The sequence below is a fragment of the Cataglyphis hispanica genome, chromosome 17 (assembly GCF_021464435.1).
Source record: "Cataglyphis hispanica isolate Lineage 1 chromosome 17, ULB_Chis1_1.0, whole genome shotgun sequence".
Classification (NCBI taxonomy): Eukaryota; Metazoa; Arthropoda; class Insecta; order Hymenoptera; family Formicidae; genus Cataglyphis; species Cataglyphis hispanica.
This window is the reverse complement of record NC_065970.1, coordinates 1,392,873-1,412,056: the sequence shown is the minus strand read 5'-3', so window position 1 is coordinate 1,412,056 and position 19,184 is coordinate 1,392,873. Positions and strand designations below refer to the sequence as shown.

General features: G+C 35.4%; 1 protein-coding gene across 4 annotated transcripts in view; it reads left to right on the top strand.

Moving 5' to 3' along the window:
- The first annotated feature begins 10 nt into the window (after positions 1-10).
- LOC126855924 (synaptosomal-associated protein 25) overlaps positions 11-19,184 on the top strand; it is a 37,064-nt gene continuing 17,890 nt past the window's right edge. Inside the window, exons 1-4 of one of the 4 annotated variants that reach the window (XM_050604008.1) lie at positions 1,158-1,335; positions 7,050-7,306; positions 7,975-8,016; positions 17,428-17,476. In XM_050604008.1, coding sequence (XP_050459965.1) covers positions 7,208-7,306; positions 7,975-8,016; positions 17,428-17,476 — 190 coding nt within the window. In that variant the 5' untranslated portion in view covers positions 1,158-1,335; positions 7,050-7,207. Of the gene's footprint in view, positions 156-1,157; positions 1,336-6,650; positions 6,939-7,049; positions 7,307-7,974; positions 8,017-17,427; positions 17,477-19,184 lie in introns of those variants that run through there. The other 3 variants (XM_050604009.1, XM_050604007.1, XM_050604010.1) reach the window with 3 other exon arrangements.

Here is a 19,184-nt window from a genome sequence, read left to right as displayed (position 1 = left end):
GACTTCCGGTTGTCAGTGCAGCGGGCTGCGCTTTGCCGTACGGGAGTCTTCGTTAACTGTTAATCGCTTTCGTCGAGGATTACTGGAAACAGGGGCTGTCAAAGATTTTCTACACATTCCTGAGAATTAACACACTTCGGATTTTATTTCCGGCGGTGAGTACGCGTTTGATTTTCAATAAATGTATATATTTGACAACGCGTGTTTTTTTTTATAAACGTCACGGGAATCGCGATGCAGCGCACGTTGCGTGTCGATACGACGTCGTATCGATTTTCTGCCCTTCCGACACGGTTGTGTCGTCATGCGATTCTCGATTGCATGAATTCGGAATACGAGATGGTAGAAAACGCGCAATATAAAAACAGAGCAGTGTCTTCGCCATGTTTTTGAAATTCAAGAAGAAAAATTTTATTTCGGGAATGTAAGACTTTCGTAATCCGAGGTTCTTTTCCAATTGGGCAGATATAAGAAAGTGTAAATATAGTAAATTTATATACAAGGTTAGATTTATTGTAAGGCAGAGCGACATGCGCATGCGCGCATAATAAACACTACGTATTATTATTGCAAAATTGTAGAAATTTCGGGAATAAAATTAAACGGATGATTGCAATTCCTGTAGAGGCAGTTGCAAATTAAAAAGATATGTTTTAATTTTCATTATTCGAACTAAATAGAGTGAAGAAATAGTTGAAAGTAATTAATTTATCGAGAAGTTTCTGTTTTCAAAGCGTCATACATTTCGCATAATAAAATGACAGCGCAAAAATAATTTTGTCTCGTATAAGATATCTTTTAACATTGTAATATAAGTTAATATAAATTATCATTTTTTAACGTGTATTCGTATATGTGTGCTTCTGTATGTGTTATGTACTTTATACACACACGCACATATACATACATGTATGCATTCTATTATTGTCCTTTTTCTTAAAAAAAGAAAAAATTGACACGCGCATAATTCGATTTCCTAAAATGCAGAAAGTGAAGTGATTAGAAAGTTCAATTTATGTTCGAAATATCCCGTTTCCCGCGTGCAGTAATGGCTTCCCCTTTCCTCTCCGGTATTCACGCAACGATGTCTCATTGGTCCGCGCCATTGATGGCGGAGATCACGTGACGCCGCGCCGCTGCGCCGCTCGCTCCGCATTTCGCTGCGCTCATTCGCGGTTCGAACGAGTAACGTGACGGATGGTGAGTGGAAAGTGATCGTCCGGTCGTCTTTCTTTCTATGCACAGCATCGTCGTCGGTGTCTGTCAGTGATAGCCGGTTGCCTACAGCGCTCGTCGCCGACAGATACAAGGCTCCGCTTATCGATCCGCTTCAAGGTTAGTGAGTGTATTCAGCTTCGGCGCGGAGCGCCCGTGATTAACGACACGTTTCTCTCGAGAACGTGCGTTTTTCATGTATGCGGATAAGTTCATTCGGCTGTATATGTAGAGCGTGATATACGCGCACGATTATCCGTGTTTCTGCTGGCCCGGAGATTCCGGGAGATTCCGATTTTGGTGGGGCGATTATAGAAAGATCGATAACGTACGGTAAAAATAAAGTTTAGTCATGTTTTTGAACATTTTTGCGATCGGAATAATACGCGATACGGCACAAATAAAGAAATTCGATCGTGCAATGAGGAGAAAAAAAAATGGAATTTTCCGAGTATTCAAAGTCACTGTATATAATCCGGGGATGAAAAAACTCGCGAGAGGTTTTTTTTAGGGGATCTATGAAGAGGTTCAAAGATTACAAATATAAATACGTAATCCTAAAATCTCACTGTATTATTCTTGAAAGATTTTTTTTTATTGACTTTGGAATTTATCTTTGTTTGGCGAGAGTTTAATCGAAAAAGTCGTCTCTTTTTCTATTGTTTTTGAATTTTTTAATTCCTGATTAAGATTTAATTTTTCAATTTCTTAAAATAGAATTTATCTGATTCTTGTCTTGATGAAAATAAGGATTTCATCATTTACTCACATAGACAGTTAATCTTATTTTCAAAACTTATTTTTCTAAACATAATATATTCATCATTAATTTTTTCAACAAATTTCCGCTTGCGCCCAATTAAATCAATTCTAGATTCATAAGAATCTGTCATTGTAAATTCAAAAATATTGGGATATCCTGTACGTGCGGCAGACATACCACTCAATTTTCCGATTGGAATTTCCGTTCGAGATATCGGAATTAAATTTGATTTCACTTAATCGAATAATTATCAATTACCGGATAATTAAATGATTAACGTTGCACGTAATGAATTAAATATTTTCTAGTTTCTAAAAATTTATATTTAGAATTTATTTGACATTTAGAGTTTGCTGTAAGGGAATGAATAAACACTGATTATATTTTTTAAATTGTATTTGTACAATATATGTTATAAAAAAATTAAAGGCAAATTTGGATCAATTTAAAAAAAAAAAATTTAATTTGTATATAATATTTGATTTTTTCAAAGTTAGTTTCTTTTAAATTATTAAGTTTGATGTTTGCAAATCTTTCGAAAGTTAGTACTTAGCCTTATAATATGCTTTTTTCTTTATTTATCGAGAGGTGCGTCACGAGATGCAACCTGCAGGTCGAGTTCGATCACATTTGACATTTATCGCGTGTTCTGACATTTCATTCAGTTTTTCTGACATTTATTATCACTTTTATGATTCGTTGGAGGGATTAATTAATTCGAAGTCGTAAAGATGAATCTTGTTTGAATCATGTTTCATATATTTGTATAAATAAATATATATAGATATTTAATTATTAATATTATATTATATTTTTTTATATAGCTGTATTTTTTAAAATTAATAAATTTTAATTTTAAAATAGCTAACTATCCTTAATTATCGTTTATAAAATTTATCTTATCTTTAGCTCTTTAGTAACCGTTGGTAAATTTCATCACAGTTTTGAGAAATTGAATTATTCTTATTTTAATTAGATGCAGCTTATTTATAAGCGCGGCTGCTTATAATCACCTTTTTAAATTAAAAAATCTGGGAAAGCTTTTAGAATAAACATGTATAATTAAAGATAAAAATTAAAATAAAGATAAAAATAATTTGTAATGTCTTTATGCGTATATGAAGCAATTAGAATATTGTTATATGTATATGAAACATTTGGTAAATTACATTTATTTTTAATCCAGATTACAGAATATTAAGATTAAACGGGATTGAATTTTGCTTGTATTAATATAAATTAATTTTCTTAAATATTGTAACACTCTCTTCTACAAGAAAAATTGTACGTATCTTTATATGTATTTTTTTTTTTTGCTAGCTGTTTTTTTCTCGTGCGTGAGATAACGGTCAAAAACCGAAGAAAGTGTACGTGTCGGTGTGTTGGTGACGCGTTTAAAATATTTGTATATTTTGAATGTTATTGTGTTACATCTGAAAACCGATTGTGATTACCTTTTTTTTCCAATGTTTATGTCGCGCGTGTTGCCCTTATACGGATAATGTGAATGCGAGTGACTCACGTGCACATGAATGGATATAAAAATATTGATTTTCCCATCCTTAACCCTTGTATTTATAGCGATGTTCCCATATCTATTCCGGCATCGAAAGTTGTGCAACACTTTCGACATATCATCATTACGCGTAAGAGTCACAAGCTATTGTGTAGACAAAGGTAGCTGAGGTGTCGCGAATATAATTATTGTAATTTTATTCGAATTTTCCTTACATAAATTCTTTATTGCATTTTCCGTTATTCTCGACATAATTTTTGATATTTTATTTATTTATTTTTATTGCACGAGACGTTCTGCAAATTTCTCATGTTTATTGTTAAAAAGAGAGATCGCAACGATAGTCAATGAGTTTTACGATTAAATATTAAACAATATATTAAAGATCAAAATATCAAGACTACGTTTCGTAGATCGAATGATAAAATTAATAATATGGCTTGTTTGTTTTACTTTGCAGTTTTATTTTGCACTAAATTTGATTCAATCATATTTGATAATATCGTGGTAGTTTAAAGTTAAAATAGCACATAAACCGTGCGGAACAACATATAATTCTTTATACCCAGATAGAAATCAATAGCACGTGTCAAAATACACGTTGCTGCTTTGATCGCAATTTTGTCTTTAGTAATATTGCGCAATAGAAAAGATGTATACATGTATATAATGCGCAGACGCACTGTAAATGTAAACTTTCATCGCTCTTGTCAACTGATGCGGAAAAGATTTAAAAAAGTCTTATAGTGATCGCGCGCAGGCATCTTTCATAAGAACGCGTTTTATATACTTCTGTAATACTTCATGAGCCTTTCGAGAGAAAGAATTTGCGGAAAGTCTCGTTTGTTCTTTTTATCATTGCTTACAATTGCATGACGGATCCATGTTTTTATTATGAGCACCAGATCTCGTTGCAATGCGAATCTTTTTTTAATAATCAAATTTATATATTTTTTTATATGCTTTTTGTAATATATATCTCGTGTTTTTCATTTACATAATTTTAATTTGACAATAAAACTGATCTTCTTAAAATTTTAACAGAATAAACTGTAACAGCTTATCTTGTAACAATATGTATAGCGACGGACATTTTCTATGTTGACTCTGTTTTTTTCATAAAACTTTACTTTTTTATTTATTTTTTCCGCATGAGAAATTTAAAAAATCAAGCCACAAATGGAAACTCTTTTCCTTTTTCGTTTTATTGCGAATCTTTACTTATGCATTTAGCGATATTCACTCCTCTCTTAAGTAGCAAAAAGCTGCGAAATGATGCAAAAGTGAAAGAAAAAGAGAGAGAAAGAGAGGAAAAGAGAGAGAGAGAGAGAGAGGGGGGAAGAAAATCAGATCACCGCATCGTCGTAGCATGCTGCGGCACAATCGACCGCATACACTTGTCATTTAACGTACACATATCCTATGCCACTTCTCTTGCTTGCGTATTTTGCAAACATTCAGGCGAGGATATCGTGGGCGATTACGTTACCTGTGTGACTAATGTCATCGTCATTCGTGACGTCACGACTTATGCACCAATTATGCGTAACTCGTAGATAGAATTGCCTCATCGAGAAAAGATCGTAGGGTTGTAAAATGAGAGAAAAAATAATTTTTTTTCTCGCGAGTTGTACGAAAGAATCACAGAGAGACTTGTCGATTTTGTTTGTTATAGCCGCGTTTGTTTATCTACCATAATTTATGTCAAAGGGAACATATACATATAGATGAAATGTTGTGGAAAAAAATTGAAAACAATTTTGAAATAAAAGATTAGTTTCTTGTTTTCTTTTATTTTTGCGAAATTTCCTCGTAAAAATAAGCCGAGTTCACCGAGTCTAGAGATCGCATGCGCTTCTCTAGACGGCTTTATCGACGACGAAACGGTCACATCCGGATCCCGATTGCGTTGTCCGTGATCTTGAAGCAACTCGCCATACAAACCGTGGTGGCACGCCGGGATACCTTTCACCCTGGAAGCTTGCCAACTTCCTTCCTCGAGGGCAAGGACGGAACCGGCGAATGAATCATGCCGTTACACTGGTATACTAATACTAATGGAGCGTGTAATTAGGGACGGACCGCCATTATTTTTGTCTTACATCGTCGTTCTCGGCGATGTTTTCCTTTCGTGAACGAAAATAATTTTTTTTGTCTTCTTCATATTCGCAGAATCTCGAGATTGCTGATTGTGATTCTATTTTGTGTATCCGGGTTAATTGTTCAATGTTTTAATATTATTTAATCGTCTATATAATTGTCTCCAATCACAGAATTTTTTAAATTCTTTAAATTCTTTTTTTTTTTTTTAATTCTTGATGCAAAAACGGGGTCAGAAATTTTATATATTTTATGATATTTCCAATAACTTTGATTTCTTAAAAAATTTTTTTTTTAATAATTTTTAAAAAAATTTTTTAATTATGTTTCAATAGAACTCAATTTAAATTTATAAAAATTGTCTTTTTTGCTATTTGCATCTTTATTAAAAAGTGATGCAAATATTCAGAAATTATAAAATTGATTTCCTTATCATTCTATTATTATAGTGGATATCAGAAATCGAAAGAAATATTAAAAAAAGAAAAAGAAAATACATATATTCTCTGAAGATACATTCGAGTTATTTAATAATTTAACATTCAACATTCTTTTCTCTGTTTGAAAAAATATCAGAAACGCGCTTATCCATTCCTCGATTCTTAGATTTCTTTATCTAAAAAAATCTCATTATAAATGCCTTCTGTATTGCTTCAACACGATAACCGCGGAGGCGAACTCGTCTCTGTTTCTTGACCTGCCCGCACCCAGTTCCGAGCCGACCGACCAGCTGATCGTTTATCCCGATCGCGCCAGCCACGTCGATGTTGAGAGAGCCGTGTAGGAGAGGATGGATGGAAACGTAACGACGACGGTGACGAAGATGTCGCGTCGCGTCTGCGCGTCGCGACGCCATCGTCGGTGGGTCGGTCGGTCGGTCGGTCGGTCGGGGGTATTGATTTTCCGCCCCGTCGTTCATGTATATGTGTGCGCGCGATCACCCATAAACACATTCGCCTCGACGGCCGGCACACCGCGGCGCGGCTGCGAATCCGCCCGCGGAATTCCGTGAAGTCTCTTCCCCGGCATCGTCGTCGTCGATTGCTGCCCTGCTACCTCGTGAAAGTAATCTTTCTCGAAGCTTTTGGTGGTCCCGAACGAGGGATTCGTGGACCGCGATCGGGTCATTCTCGGTGGTACTCTATTGTGCCTCGTCACCGTTCGCCATCGTGCCGAAGAAGAAGTTTCTCGTACACGATTGTCGCGACGTTGATTGGTATACTCCCACTCTGCTCCTCGTCGTTCTCGAGAGGGGAGAGGGTGGTTTCTCCAACTCCACGAGGACGGCAGCAAGATCTTCGTTTCCGTCAGGTTTTCGACGTTTTCCAGCGTGCGCATATTCACGTAGGGATACTTGTTCAGAAGTGACAATCACACATTTTTTTTCCTCTCTCTTCTATCTGTTGGTGGAACCGTTTGATCTGATCTCGCGTTTGCGTTGGTTGCATGTTGCAGGTTGCGCCGATTGATTAATCTAGCGACACTAGGAAGCGTCACATCGTCACCGGTGTCCCCGAGAGAGCTAGGAGGTGGGAAGACAAGGCCCTTGTCGAGGAAGAGGAAGGCTGTCGCCCGATATCTAGTCCCGTCAGGCACCCGACCACCAGCCGGCGATGCCTGCACCGACGTCAGCGGCGGGTGCGGCCGAGGGCGGCCCACCCCGCACCGAACTGCAGGAGTTACAGCTCAAGGCCGGTCAAGTCACGGATGAGGTGAGTGATATACACACACACACACACACACAAACACGTGTGTGTGCGCGATGTGATGTCGTGACAGCCACGAGGATTTATGATGCAGCGATTAAAATCGATGCGATTTCGCCAAATTCTGTTTTCGAGGCTTCGGATTTCGGTTTATTCGCGACATTGGAAACACGAAAATCGGCGTAAGGTTTTTTTTTTGTCGCAATACTTGAAATATCTGCTATAATTTTCAAAGAAATTTAAAAAAAATATCTTTTGAATATAATATTTATTTATTTATAATAATCTTAGATAAAAAGAAAATACAATTAATTTATTGACAAAGTTTCATGTCACGTCCTATATATTTTTTGCATCAACATGTGCTCTCGCTGGATTAATTATTTTAAGAAAGCGAGAAGGGATACTAAAAAAATCTTTGAAAATTCTTGAGAACGTTAAACATATTGATTAATGAAATTAGTTTTTTCCAAAAAATCATATTTCCAAAAAGCGCGAGACTGCCAATATTGAAAAGATTATATTTTTAAGCAATTTTTTTGTTTATGGAAAATAATACGCTGAAAATATAATTCACGAAAAATATGATCTTTTTGGAAAAAAAAATTTTGATTAGCCCGCGGCACAAACAACGAGAATTGATTTATAATCGGCATGATCGACTTCTGTTTCAGTCTCTGGAGAGCACGAGGCGTATGCTGGCGCTATGCGAGGAGGTGAGTTTGTCCCTTTCATTATTAGTTCCTCCTTAATTTGCGCATCGACCCCTTGATCCTCTCTCGATCGTCCTCGAGATCCCGCGTCGGTGCACCAACACCTCTTTCTCGTTATCCGAATCCCATGTAGCAGCCCTCCCGTGAGAACCTCCGTTTAGATCCCCATTCAATTCCTCAGACTCTTCGAATCCCGAATCTCTCCCCTCCGTCTGTCTCGTAAACTAGGAACGATTTTCATCGACGAATCGTTGCGCGCTACTGCGGCAAGACGGCAAGACGCCACTGCTCGCTCCAAGTTCTACCTTGGAACTGCTAGAAAACAGAAAGAAAAAAATAAGAAAATGGCAGCAAGGAGGAAAGGAGTTCGCGCCAGAGAGAGGTGGGCAAAGTACTATTTCGATCCGTTAACCGGTCAAGTGGCGGATCTCTCGATCCACTCGATTTGATCCCCCAGAGATTCGCGCTATCGAGAACTGACAATGAGTGGTATATCGTGAAAGTAGACAGACAGGTACGAAGATCGAAAGCGATCTAACTTAATATGTAGAAACATTGACTAGACATGCTCTCGGTATAATTAAGTTTGCAAGAGTTTTGAAGAGATCATTGTTTTTTAATTTATTCGACTGCGAGATCTCGTATTCTCTTGAAGTCTCATTTTTTTAAACATTACAACTCCGCTACAATATTTCATTAATAGCGCCGCTTGACCGGTTGAACATTGTTCTTGCGGGCGCGCCGATTCCGCTTTTGCGAAATTCACGCCGACGAGATACACTCTTGTGGAGTCCAAGTCGCAAGGGGAGGGGGTCGAGGAGAGAAAAAGCTTCGTGGGGACCATACAGGGAAAAGGGAAGTTGTATGTGTTGGATGTCGAAGACGCGACATGCGTTTTTTCGAAGTAGTATTTTATCCAGCTCTGGTGCTATACGGAGGCGACGATTTCGAGAACGTGTTGTGGATCCGAGCTTGTCAAGAAACGGGTATAGAGAGGATTTACTTTGCGCGCCTCGCGAGCGGAGAGAGCTCATCTCCCCGGCAGGGAGGGAGGGGGCAACAAATCCCTGGGCCTGCGATTTTGTGGAGAATCGGGAGAAACAAATAAAAAAGAAAGGAGAAAGGAAAAGTAGAAGAATCGATCGAAGGAGAACAGATCGATCGCGCGAATTTGTAAGACGACGCATCGACGTGCTCCGAGAGACGGCGAGGCACGTTGCGAACGTACACAAAAAAAAAAAGAAAAAGGAAAAGAAGTGATGAAGATTATGCACTTTATTTAAAATGTATCATTTTTTTATTAGTAAAATATATATATATATATATATATATATACATATATTTATTAATGTAAAGACATTTTTCATTAGACTAAAATTTTATATAATATTTTATACAATATTTATACTATTTAACAAATACTATAATAAATTTGAAGAAAAATACAAAAAAAATGTTACTATTTTTTTGGAAATATTTATGATTAAATTCATATTATTAAAATAATTCTAAAATTGTTGCACTTTTTTTCAAGAAATGCAAAATTGAATACTTTTCTTAAATATGATAAATTTGTTTATGGTTATGCCTTAACGGTGAAAAGAAATAGAGAAAACCAGAAAAGAAACTAAAATATTTTATAATTAAACATAAGCAGATTTAATTTTAGCGAAAACTTCGCTCGAGATTTAAAATTTTTGCACTTCTCTTCAAATTAGATATTTATAATCAGAATTTTCTTGAGAAAAAGTCCACGCTTAATTTATCAAAGAAACTGCTCGGAAAAATATTCGATAACTTTGGAGATTTATATATCGGATGTGCTAGAAAAAAATAATCTTGAAGAAATTAAGAAAAAAATGTCTTATTGAATTTTTCGAGATAACGAAGAATTTGATTTGACAGATGAGTTAAATGACAGTTTTCGACTTTTATATTATTATTTGGAAGTGATGACATATACGATTACTTTTCTAACTTACACACTATGTATTGATTTAATAACATTCTCCTTTGCTTGCGTGTATTTTATGGTATTGTGTACGTTCGCGCGTGCCACGACCGTGAAAAAGTATCTACCTGCCTTTCCATGCATAATTATTCGCTGTCTATGCTCGTTACCTTCGATATCTACTATATCTATTCTCGATACATATATATATGTGTGTGCGCGTGTATACATCTATACGAATATATGCGGTTTTGTGTAACTGTTTTATGTGTATATATGTATGTGTGTATGTGCGTACGCACATACACACACACATAACACGATGATGTTTACTCTCTTCTACTACTTTTAACTTACTGTACTTGTCGAAGGAATGCACGCAACTGGCTTCTGCGATCTGAGCCGCCAAACTGGCTTATCATATCTAACAATCAATCTTATCATTGTTCTTGCAATTATTATTGTTACGACACAACTGCTGGTACTGCAATTATGTTTCGAATTTTGAGACATAAGAAAAGTGTTGAATAATTGCTGTTTAATTGTTGTAATATTTTTGAAATATAAACCTGTTTCACGAATTTATTAATTAATATCGTATTTTACGCGATTTTATATACCTTGCGTTATTGATATAAATTTAATATTTCTATAATAAATTTGATCGAATTTGTGTACGGTTCAAAAGATATATAATCCTTTTCAATTAAAACGTTTTATATTTTTAACGATTACGTAATATTGCGTAAATTGCGCAAAAGTAAATTTATTGTAACTTTGCATTCGTTTTTATGAAGTACTTACAAAAATAATGTCGCGAGACAAAAGCAGAATCGTATCGCTCAAATATTCTCATTCGAAAATATGATCCGCCGAGGTCCTTGCGTCGTTTCATTTCAGTCTTTCTCGCTGCTACTTATCTACCTGTGGCTGCACTAATAAGCACGTGTCGCATTCTTCCGAGCACCGGGGACGTCCCTCGAATCATCACCGGCCGAGAGAAGCGTACGTACACACACCCACATGCGTTATCATTGTCACGTCGCGCGTGATAAGTGATCGCACTCTCGATCGTGACCAGGGACAACAAATCGTCAAGTCGCAGACGTCCAAGGGAAAACGGTTCTCGGAGGTTGCTTGCTTGACTATGTATCTTTTATTTTCTCGGCGGCACGATGACGAAAATCCCCGAGAAAATTGAACGCGAGACATGCGAGAGTATTACGTGCGTCGAAAGTGGCGACGGCGATCGATCTCGTTCGCTTTTTTATCTCTCTTTCTTGTGTGGCTCGATCGTCAACTTTCTTGTTTTATCGGACGCTGATCAATTCGCGATACGCCCGCATCTCTTTTATGATCTTTGTAGCGCAAACTTCCTACGCGACGGTGTGTGAGCGACGCTTTTTTTTATCGATTTTTACTTGACTTGTACGCTTGTATATTTCGCCCTTTTCCGAGCGATTGATTTTCTTTGAACGAAATATCTCTTGGAGAAAAAATTTTATTTTAGCGAAGGGAGATATTTTAATAAACGAAATGAATAAGGAAGGAATTTTTATCTCTATTTAACTATTTATATCGGCGTGCAAAAAAAAAATACGGAGTTTTATTTTTTTTAATTCAATACTTTTTTTAAATATTTATATTTTATGTTTTTTTTTTTCATATTTTGTCTATGAAATTTGTATATATTGAAATCATAACTTTATATAATGCATGTTGCTTGAAAAGATCAGATTTATCATATCTTTGCTCCTTATTAATTTTGGTTGATTGTTTGTTAATTAGCAAATTTACTCTCACAAATTAAGCGGCGAATGCATCTTATTGTGCGACAATTTTCCGCCACAAATGTTTTCAATTTAATCCATCATTATTTACCGATAGACCCTTATATTTATATTGATCCCGGAGCATTAACACGAGATAATTGTCAATTAGTGCTAATATCATTTTACATATAATATTATAGGAAGACTATAGAGAGGGAGGGGGGGGGAGCAGTGTGCACTAAATTTTCAATTACATATGATATAGCAATAATTAATTAAGAACGAACAATGGTTATTAATAATAATAATTATCGAATAATACTAGGCGGATATGTGATATGTATTAATATTGTTAAAGATAGTATTTATTATGATTACGAGAAAGTTTTTTGAGACTTTCGTCACGCAATTATGCTTACGCACCGTCGACGCAGGTGACTTAAGCGTACGTTTCTCCCTACCTTTTCTTCTAATACTAATATCTGCGAATCCTTTCCTTTTTCTTGTATATGTATTTTTTTTTTTTTTTTAATCAGCACATACCAATAGCCTTATTATATATATATGCATACCCGTTTTGTCGGGAAAATATAAATGTCATGGTTCAACGATCGATGCAACGATCGGGAAATTTTTTAGGCTTGTTTTCGAAAATAAATTGTAACGTACACGAGGATTCGAGATACACTCGTGTCGCATCGAACCGTGTTCTGAATAATGATCACTCTCGGTGATTGTATGCATCATATTGTATCCGTAATGATTGTTATACCAGCGCAGCACGCGAATTATATTCGACGAGACGAGCGTCGAAGTTCGCGAGCAAAGGGAAGAGAATTCGACTGCTCGTGTGTGACAGAAAAAGGAAAAGCAAAAAATAGAATTCTCTTTTGCGAATAAAAATCGCAACTTTTTGTCTGTTCGTCCTTTAACCCTTTGCACTTCAGTAGTTTCTTGTAAAAGTAAGCATGCTTAGAAGGCAATGTTTTTCTTTCTAATTATTCCGAATTAAATTACGCTCTTACGTAATCCTTTTAGAAGACCATGTTTTCTCATTTTGCGAATTAAATTACGCTCTTGCCTGCTTTAGAAAAAGATTGTTTATGTAAAGATAAACGAACATGTATTTATACGAAATTATTCACATAAATCATAAGGCCAAAGATGATTGTGAAAAATATTGTGTATTTTTTTATTCTGTGAAGAATTTAGAAAAGTTTTCTTTTTCATTAGTTCAATGCTGATATTGAAATCAAGATCAGAGATCCTAGAATATACATAATGATCAAAAAAGAGTATTATTTATAAATTATGGTCCTTTTCCTCCAATATGTTCGAAAGAATATTTTTATTAAAAATGTGATTTTATTAAAAATGTGATGCGAAAGGAACGCAAAGGGTTAAAGTGTAAATCAATTTCGCGGTAAAGTGCTTTTCACGATCGAATCGAGAGAGAAGGGTTCGCACCCTCGCTAAAGAAGAGGGCCATCCAAGGAATATCGCCTGCCGAAACGAGGGGCGGAGAGACGCCTGGAAATAGAAAAATGACAAATGCGAAAAGAGAGAAAAACGAAAAGGAAAAAAAGAATGGGAAAAGAGGAAAGATGGAGGGAAGCTGCGTCAGTATATATGTAAAGCAAAGCTGCTGTTGCTGCTATCTCTTGATATTGTGTCCGTTGCTGTGGATGTTACTTACTTGTGTCTTTGTATACGTGTGCGCGGTGTGTGCCCGTGTGTGATCTCCGCTTGCCTTGAAATCCGCGATTTCTACATTTGCCTGCTTCGATTGCCTCTGCCTGCTTTTCACGAGATTTCGTAAATCGAAAAAGCAACCGGCGACCGGTTCGAGTTTACTGCATTGCAGCCACAGTTATTTGTTATGAACAACAAGAATCTAGAAGAAGTATATGTGACAGATAATAATTAATCTTTTGAACTTTGTATTGTTCGATTGCCTTTCACAGAAGTCAGAATTTAAAGCGATAAAAGTGGTATTATAATTGCCATTTTTTAAATAAAAGCGTAACTTAAAAAAGTAGGACGTGAAGAATAAAATGAAAATTGCAGATAGATCATTTTATCGGCAATTATAATGTTAAAATGTAAAAATAAAGAAACTAATCTTCTAGATCTTTGGAAAATACGATAATTTTATCTTTTTCTTTTTTTTTATAATTTAAAAGAATTTTTTTTATAATTAAAAAAAAAAACTGCTGATCTAAATGAAATTTTTCTCGCATTTCTTTACAATAAAATTTTTTAAAGTTTGAGATTTTATTAAATAATTTTTTTATTAAATGCAAGCTTAATGATCTTAATAAATTTAGTGAAATTTTATCGCGTGCTTAAGAGAAGCATAGCGTGTTATTTTAACAAAACTACAACAAAATATAAGAAACGTTCCTGAATATATCCGATATTATCATTATCATTCGTTTGCCTTTCGATTGACGAAATCTTGTTGCCTGCTCGCTTTGGCTGCCTGGCTGTTTGTGTGTGTTCGCCTTTTCCCTCTCTGCAAGCCACTATCCACTTTCCTTCTTCAGTGCATCTTATTCGCTCTTTTTAGAAGCGATCTCATCAAAGCTCAGTATAATCAATACTCAGTGCACATCAGTTCACGCTCTTATACAAAACGAATGTATTTTTCATCGAGATACATATATACATATAAATATATACACACACGTATACAGGTTGTCCACAAAAAATCCATTTTGCAAAGAAAACGGAGGATTGATCTTTTCTTGGTGAGAACTTTATTCTACTTTGCAACAATTTGTAATAGTCAATTGTAATAATCCTGACATTCTTTCAAGAAAAAGATAAATAAATGATTTAATAAAAACTAATAATTGATTTGTAAAATATAGACTTAAAGAGATTAGTTATTAACATGAACTATGATTATAGTTTTATTCATTTACTTTATTCTATCATATTATGTGAGAAAAAATTGCATTGTTAGAATTAAGATATTTTCTTGAATCTTAATGTTATTTTATTTTTAATTATTTATTAATTATTTTTTATAAAATCTTTGTTAAGGAAAGACTAATTCGATTTATATGAAAAATAAAGTATTACAATTATCATCTCTATCTCTTTCTAGGACATCCTGCATACGATATTTGTATACTTAAAGAAAATATTCGAAAAATATATTTAATTCTTTGTATTTTAATATGTGTTATGTCGCTTTGTTATTTACATCACTCTAATCAATTAATAGAAATGATTTAATATCCAACATATTGTAGAATTTTGATACTTATATTTAACATTCTTTAATATAACACATTTTAGTGCAAAGAATTAAATATTTTAAATAAAAACAAAAAATACTTTCTTTACATTTATTTATTTTTCTATTTATTCTCATATTGTTCAAACCTTATCTAAATTTTATCGATCGTGATTATCTACATTTTACATGCTCGTCACTATCGACTATCACTCTTCACCTTTCCTCTCAAAATCTTATGCACTTCCAACAATTATATGTATATATTTTTTATACCAATATGCACGCTTGTATTTCAAACCGAATGAGGAAAAGAGCAAAACATGAACAAAAACATATCGCAATTTTTGTCACCAATAAATCGCCAATAAATCGCTCATTTTATCGATCATATACAGATTCTTTTTCATATTCTTGCCTCTATTTAGCGCGTTATTTAATCCTAAATGCAACTTATCCGAGTTTTACTTATTCGATATATTTTTTACTCAATTGCGTTTAATGTCGACGCGTTAATTAACAAGTTAAAAAATTCAAATTACATATTCGCATTTAGCGTTAAATGTGATGCGCAAATAAGGCCTGTAATTAAACAGGATTCTGTTAAAAATAAGAAAAAGGAAACCAAACGTATATAGTTGCTTGTCCTTTTTCCCTTCTCGGTTCATCAGCCATTTTATTCAATTCGCTCATTCATTCATTCATTTGCGCATTCACTCATTCGCTGCCCGTCACACTCCCTTCTCCTCTCCCACTTCAATTACGTGTGCGTGTGTGTTTTACTTTGCATTTACCCAGGTATTTGCAACCCTTTGAGTCTCAAAATGCCTCCAGAATTTTTCATCAGGTTTTTGGCCTTTTTATATGCATTATCGTAATCCTTATGTCAATAATTAATATCGATATAAATCGATTATGAGGAACAGGATTATATTTGACCGCAGAGTTAAAAGGTCTAAATTTTATATATTTTATTAATTTATAATTATGTTCATAAATATTCATATGATTCTACTTTATGTTCTTAAATTTTATATTAGTTTTATATCTATAATTTTATTTTAGCTTTACATCTATAATCTTCAATTCTCTCTTTTTTTCAATTCAGACATACATTTAATTGCTATAATTTTTGTAAATTTCAAAGTGATACAATTATTTGGCGATGAATTGTTCTTTTCCATTTTTTTTTTTTTTGTTGATTTGATCGATTTTACGGTACATTCGTGACTCAAAGGGGATCCCGCAGGATCATTGTGTGACTTGCTTTGCGCATTGGATCTTACTCAATGGAGCGTACTCTCTTCTGTATCCTGCGATATACCTCTACCTACCTACTTACACACTCTACTATATACCGCTCTTTTCGTTACTGGGTGTCCAAGAAATTCCCATTTACCGCTCAGAAAAATAACACTGCAGCCGTGGATCTGCTCGATCGCATTCGATCCTTCCTGGACTCTTCTCTGACGGAGAGGAGGCACGCAGGGACGATCGATGACGATCGAGAGATTAGAATTGTCCAGCCGAAACTCACAGAACATCGCAAAAAAAAAGAAAGAAACAAAAAAAAATCTTAAAGACTGAAAAACGCGCGTTCTTTGTCAGAAGGAAGATATCTGCCAAATAAAACAAAAATATATAAACGCACAACAACAACAATGGCGACAACAATTACAGCAACAGGAACAACATCTACAACAACAACAACAACATGAACAACAGCAACATCAACAACAACAACAACATCGCCATAGACCGATACAACATCAGGAACAACAACAACATCAACAATAAGCAACAACATGCCGACACGTTCGTACCGTCGCATCGCGCGTTTGACGGTACTTCCGGTCGGGACTATACTTTCTTTACAATCGCTCTTGCCCGCCCGTCTCTGCCCACCTGTCTCTGCGTCCCGGGCAGGTATCGATATATAACAGTACGCCGTAAGGCGAGCTCGAGGGCGCGCCGCGACGTCGTCCGTGATAGAATGAGAAAAAAAAGATTAAGTACCACGACAAAAGTGAAAAAAAAAAAGAAAAGAAAAGAAAAGAAAAACGAGAAAGGCCCCGAAAAAGAATACTTCTCACTCTGGTCCCACTCTGTACGCGCATCACTACCTCAACATATCCGGCCACAATATCCACCTCTTGTCTTGCTTGCCCAGTACCCACCACCGACTTATCCATTACATATATACCTCTCTTTTTCTATATATATATATATATATATATATATATATATATATATACCTATATATACTATACTAATATATACTAATATTACTACTTTATACTTACTAAAAGAAGGATATGAAGAAAGAGTGAAGAAAGATATACGACTCTCTCTTTCTTTCTATCTGTCTATCTCTCTCTTTCTCTCTATCTCTCGCTCTCTAACACTGGTGGTGGTTGTCTGTGTTGTGCTGCCTCTATCTGTCGTAGAGCAAGGAGGCTGGCATCCGCACTCTGGTCGCACTCGACGACCAGGGAGGTGAGTGAATCCGCTTGTTAGCAATTAAGTAATTACCGAAAAGGGTAGGAGGGTAGGAGGGTGAAGGAACGAAGAGAATTACTCGTTTTCGTAGTCACCGCACACACTTCTTACGATTTAACACCCCCTCTATATACTCACAAGCGTTACCCCCGCGAGTGCTTTTTCCCCCCTCATACGCATATAATACGCACATACACGCATATATATACACACGATAGAGTCACGCGATGAGAAAATTGCGGGAAAATAAATGATTCCACACAAGTTTTTTTATATCTCTTTTATACACAAATTGAATGTGATAGATATATTTTTAACTGAGTGTAGAATTAATTTTTAACGTTCAAGGAAAAGAATTTATTTTTACTCTAAAAGTTCTATTTTTATTCTAAAATTTTTTTTTTATGGGCTACACATTTTATCTTTTTTTTTTTACAAAAACACATTTATCTTATAAATTAAATGAATATAAAGATTATTCTCGCATTTTTCTTTTTTCCATGTCGAAGTCATGCGGAACATCCCGTAGATTTCATTCTAAACATAATTTATGTTTGCTATTTGCAAGAAATAATTCTAGATACTCATTAAATCTCTTGAATATGCCTACGTGATTATTCTCGTCTTAATAATCAAGCATACACATACACATACACACTACGGTATAACGATTAAACACTGACTCTTTCGGTCATGATATAGTTAGTAGAAAAAGATTTTTAATTTAAAGAAAAATTATTAATAACATAATTTTTACATAAATTTCATATTTAATATAAATCTCAACGAGAGATTTCTCGATGAAACGACCGAAAGGGTTAACGCAGTGATTTCGAAAGTCGGCGCTCAAAACGCTCGCGGGTTGTAACTGCTAACCAGAGACGGAAATTGTTCTATTAACACACTCAGTCCTATCGGGGCCCGAGATATTACGGATATATGCTCGCGAATCCGCACTGTGTTAATTACGGTCGTACGATATACGCCGGATATTCGCTGTGTATTCGACCAACGTTTGCGCGGATAATAATTTTAGAGACGCGGTGCGCGATTGCGCGAGTTTTCCGTCGGTCGTAAAGTGTCAGACGAATGAACTTTAGAAGCCAATTTTCCAGTCCACTGGTTCCCGTTTCGTACATAAAAGCCAACTCCTCGGATATAAAAATATTGATTAATCTACCGCTTAATTTAACGCGCATGAAATTACACGCTTTGACACGGTTCAACATGACATAATGCCATGTTTTTAACGCGACACGAGCTCGATCGGAGCTATTAATTCTATCCTACTCATCTTTCAATTCCCTAAATGCTGAGGCGGCAGAAACAATTTGCGGAAATCGTCGCTCTCTCAGAGATAGAGATTCGACGATGTGAAAAGATCATATCGCGCCCGATTAGCAAAGTTAATTAAGGGGACCGACAGCCAACTGCCACTGCACAATCGCAAATTGTATACTGTGCCGGATCTACTACGATTACTACTGATTACAACACCATCGTCATCACTGACACCACTGAGATACTCTCTGCTGATATTACTAACGTTACCATCATGGTACCATCACACTATGGCTGCGTCTTGGATCGTTGGTGAAAAATTTTCGTCCATCTAATTTTGCTAAAATTCTGTCAATTTCAATTTCTATTTTTTTTTTTTTTTCAAGAGATTAAAACTTTTTAATAATAATTTTACAAAGTAATT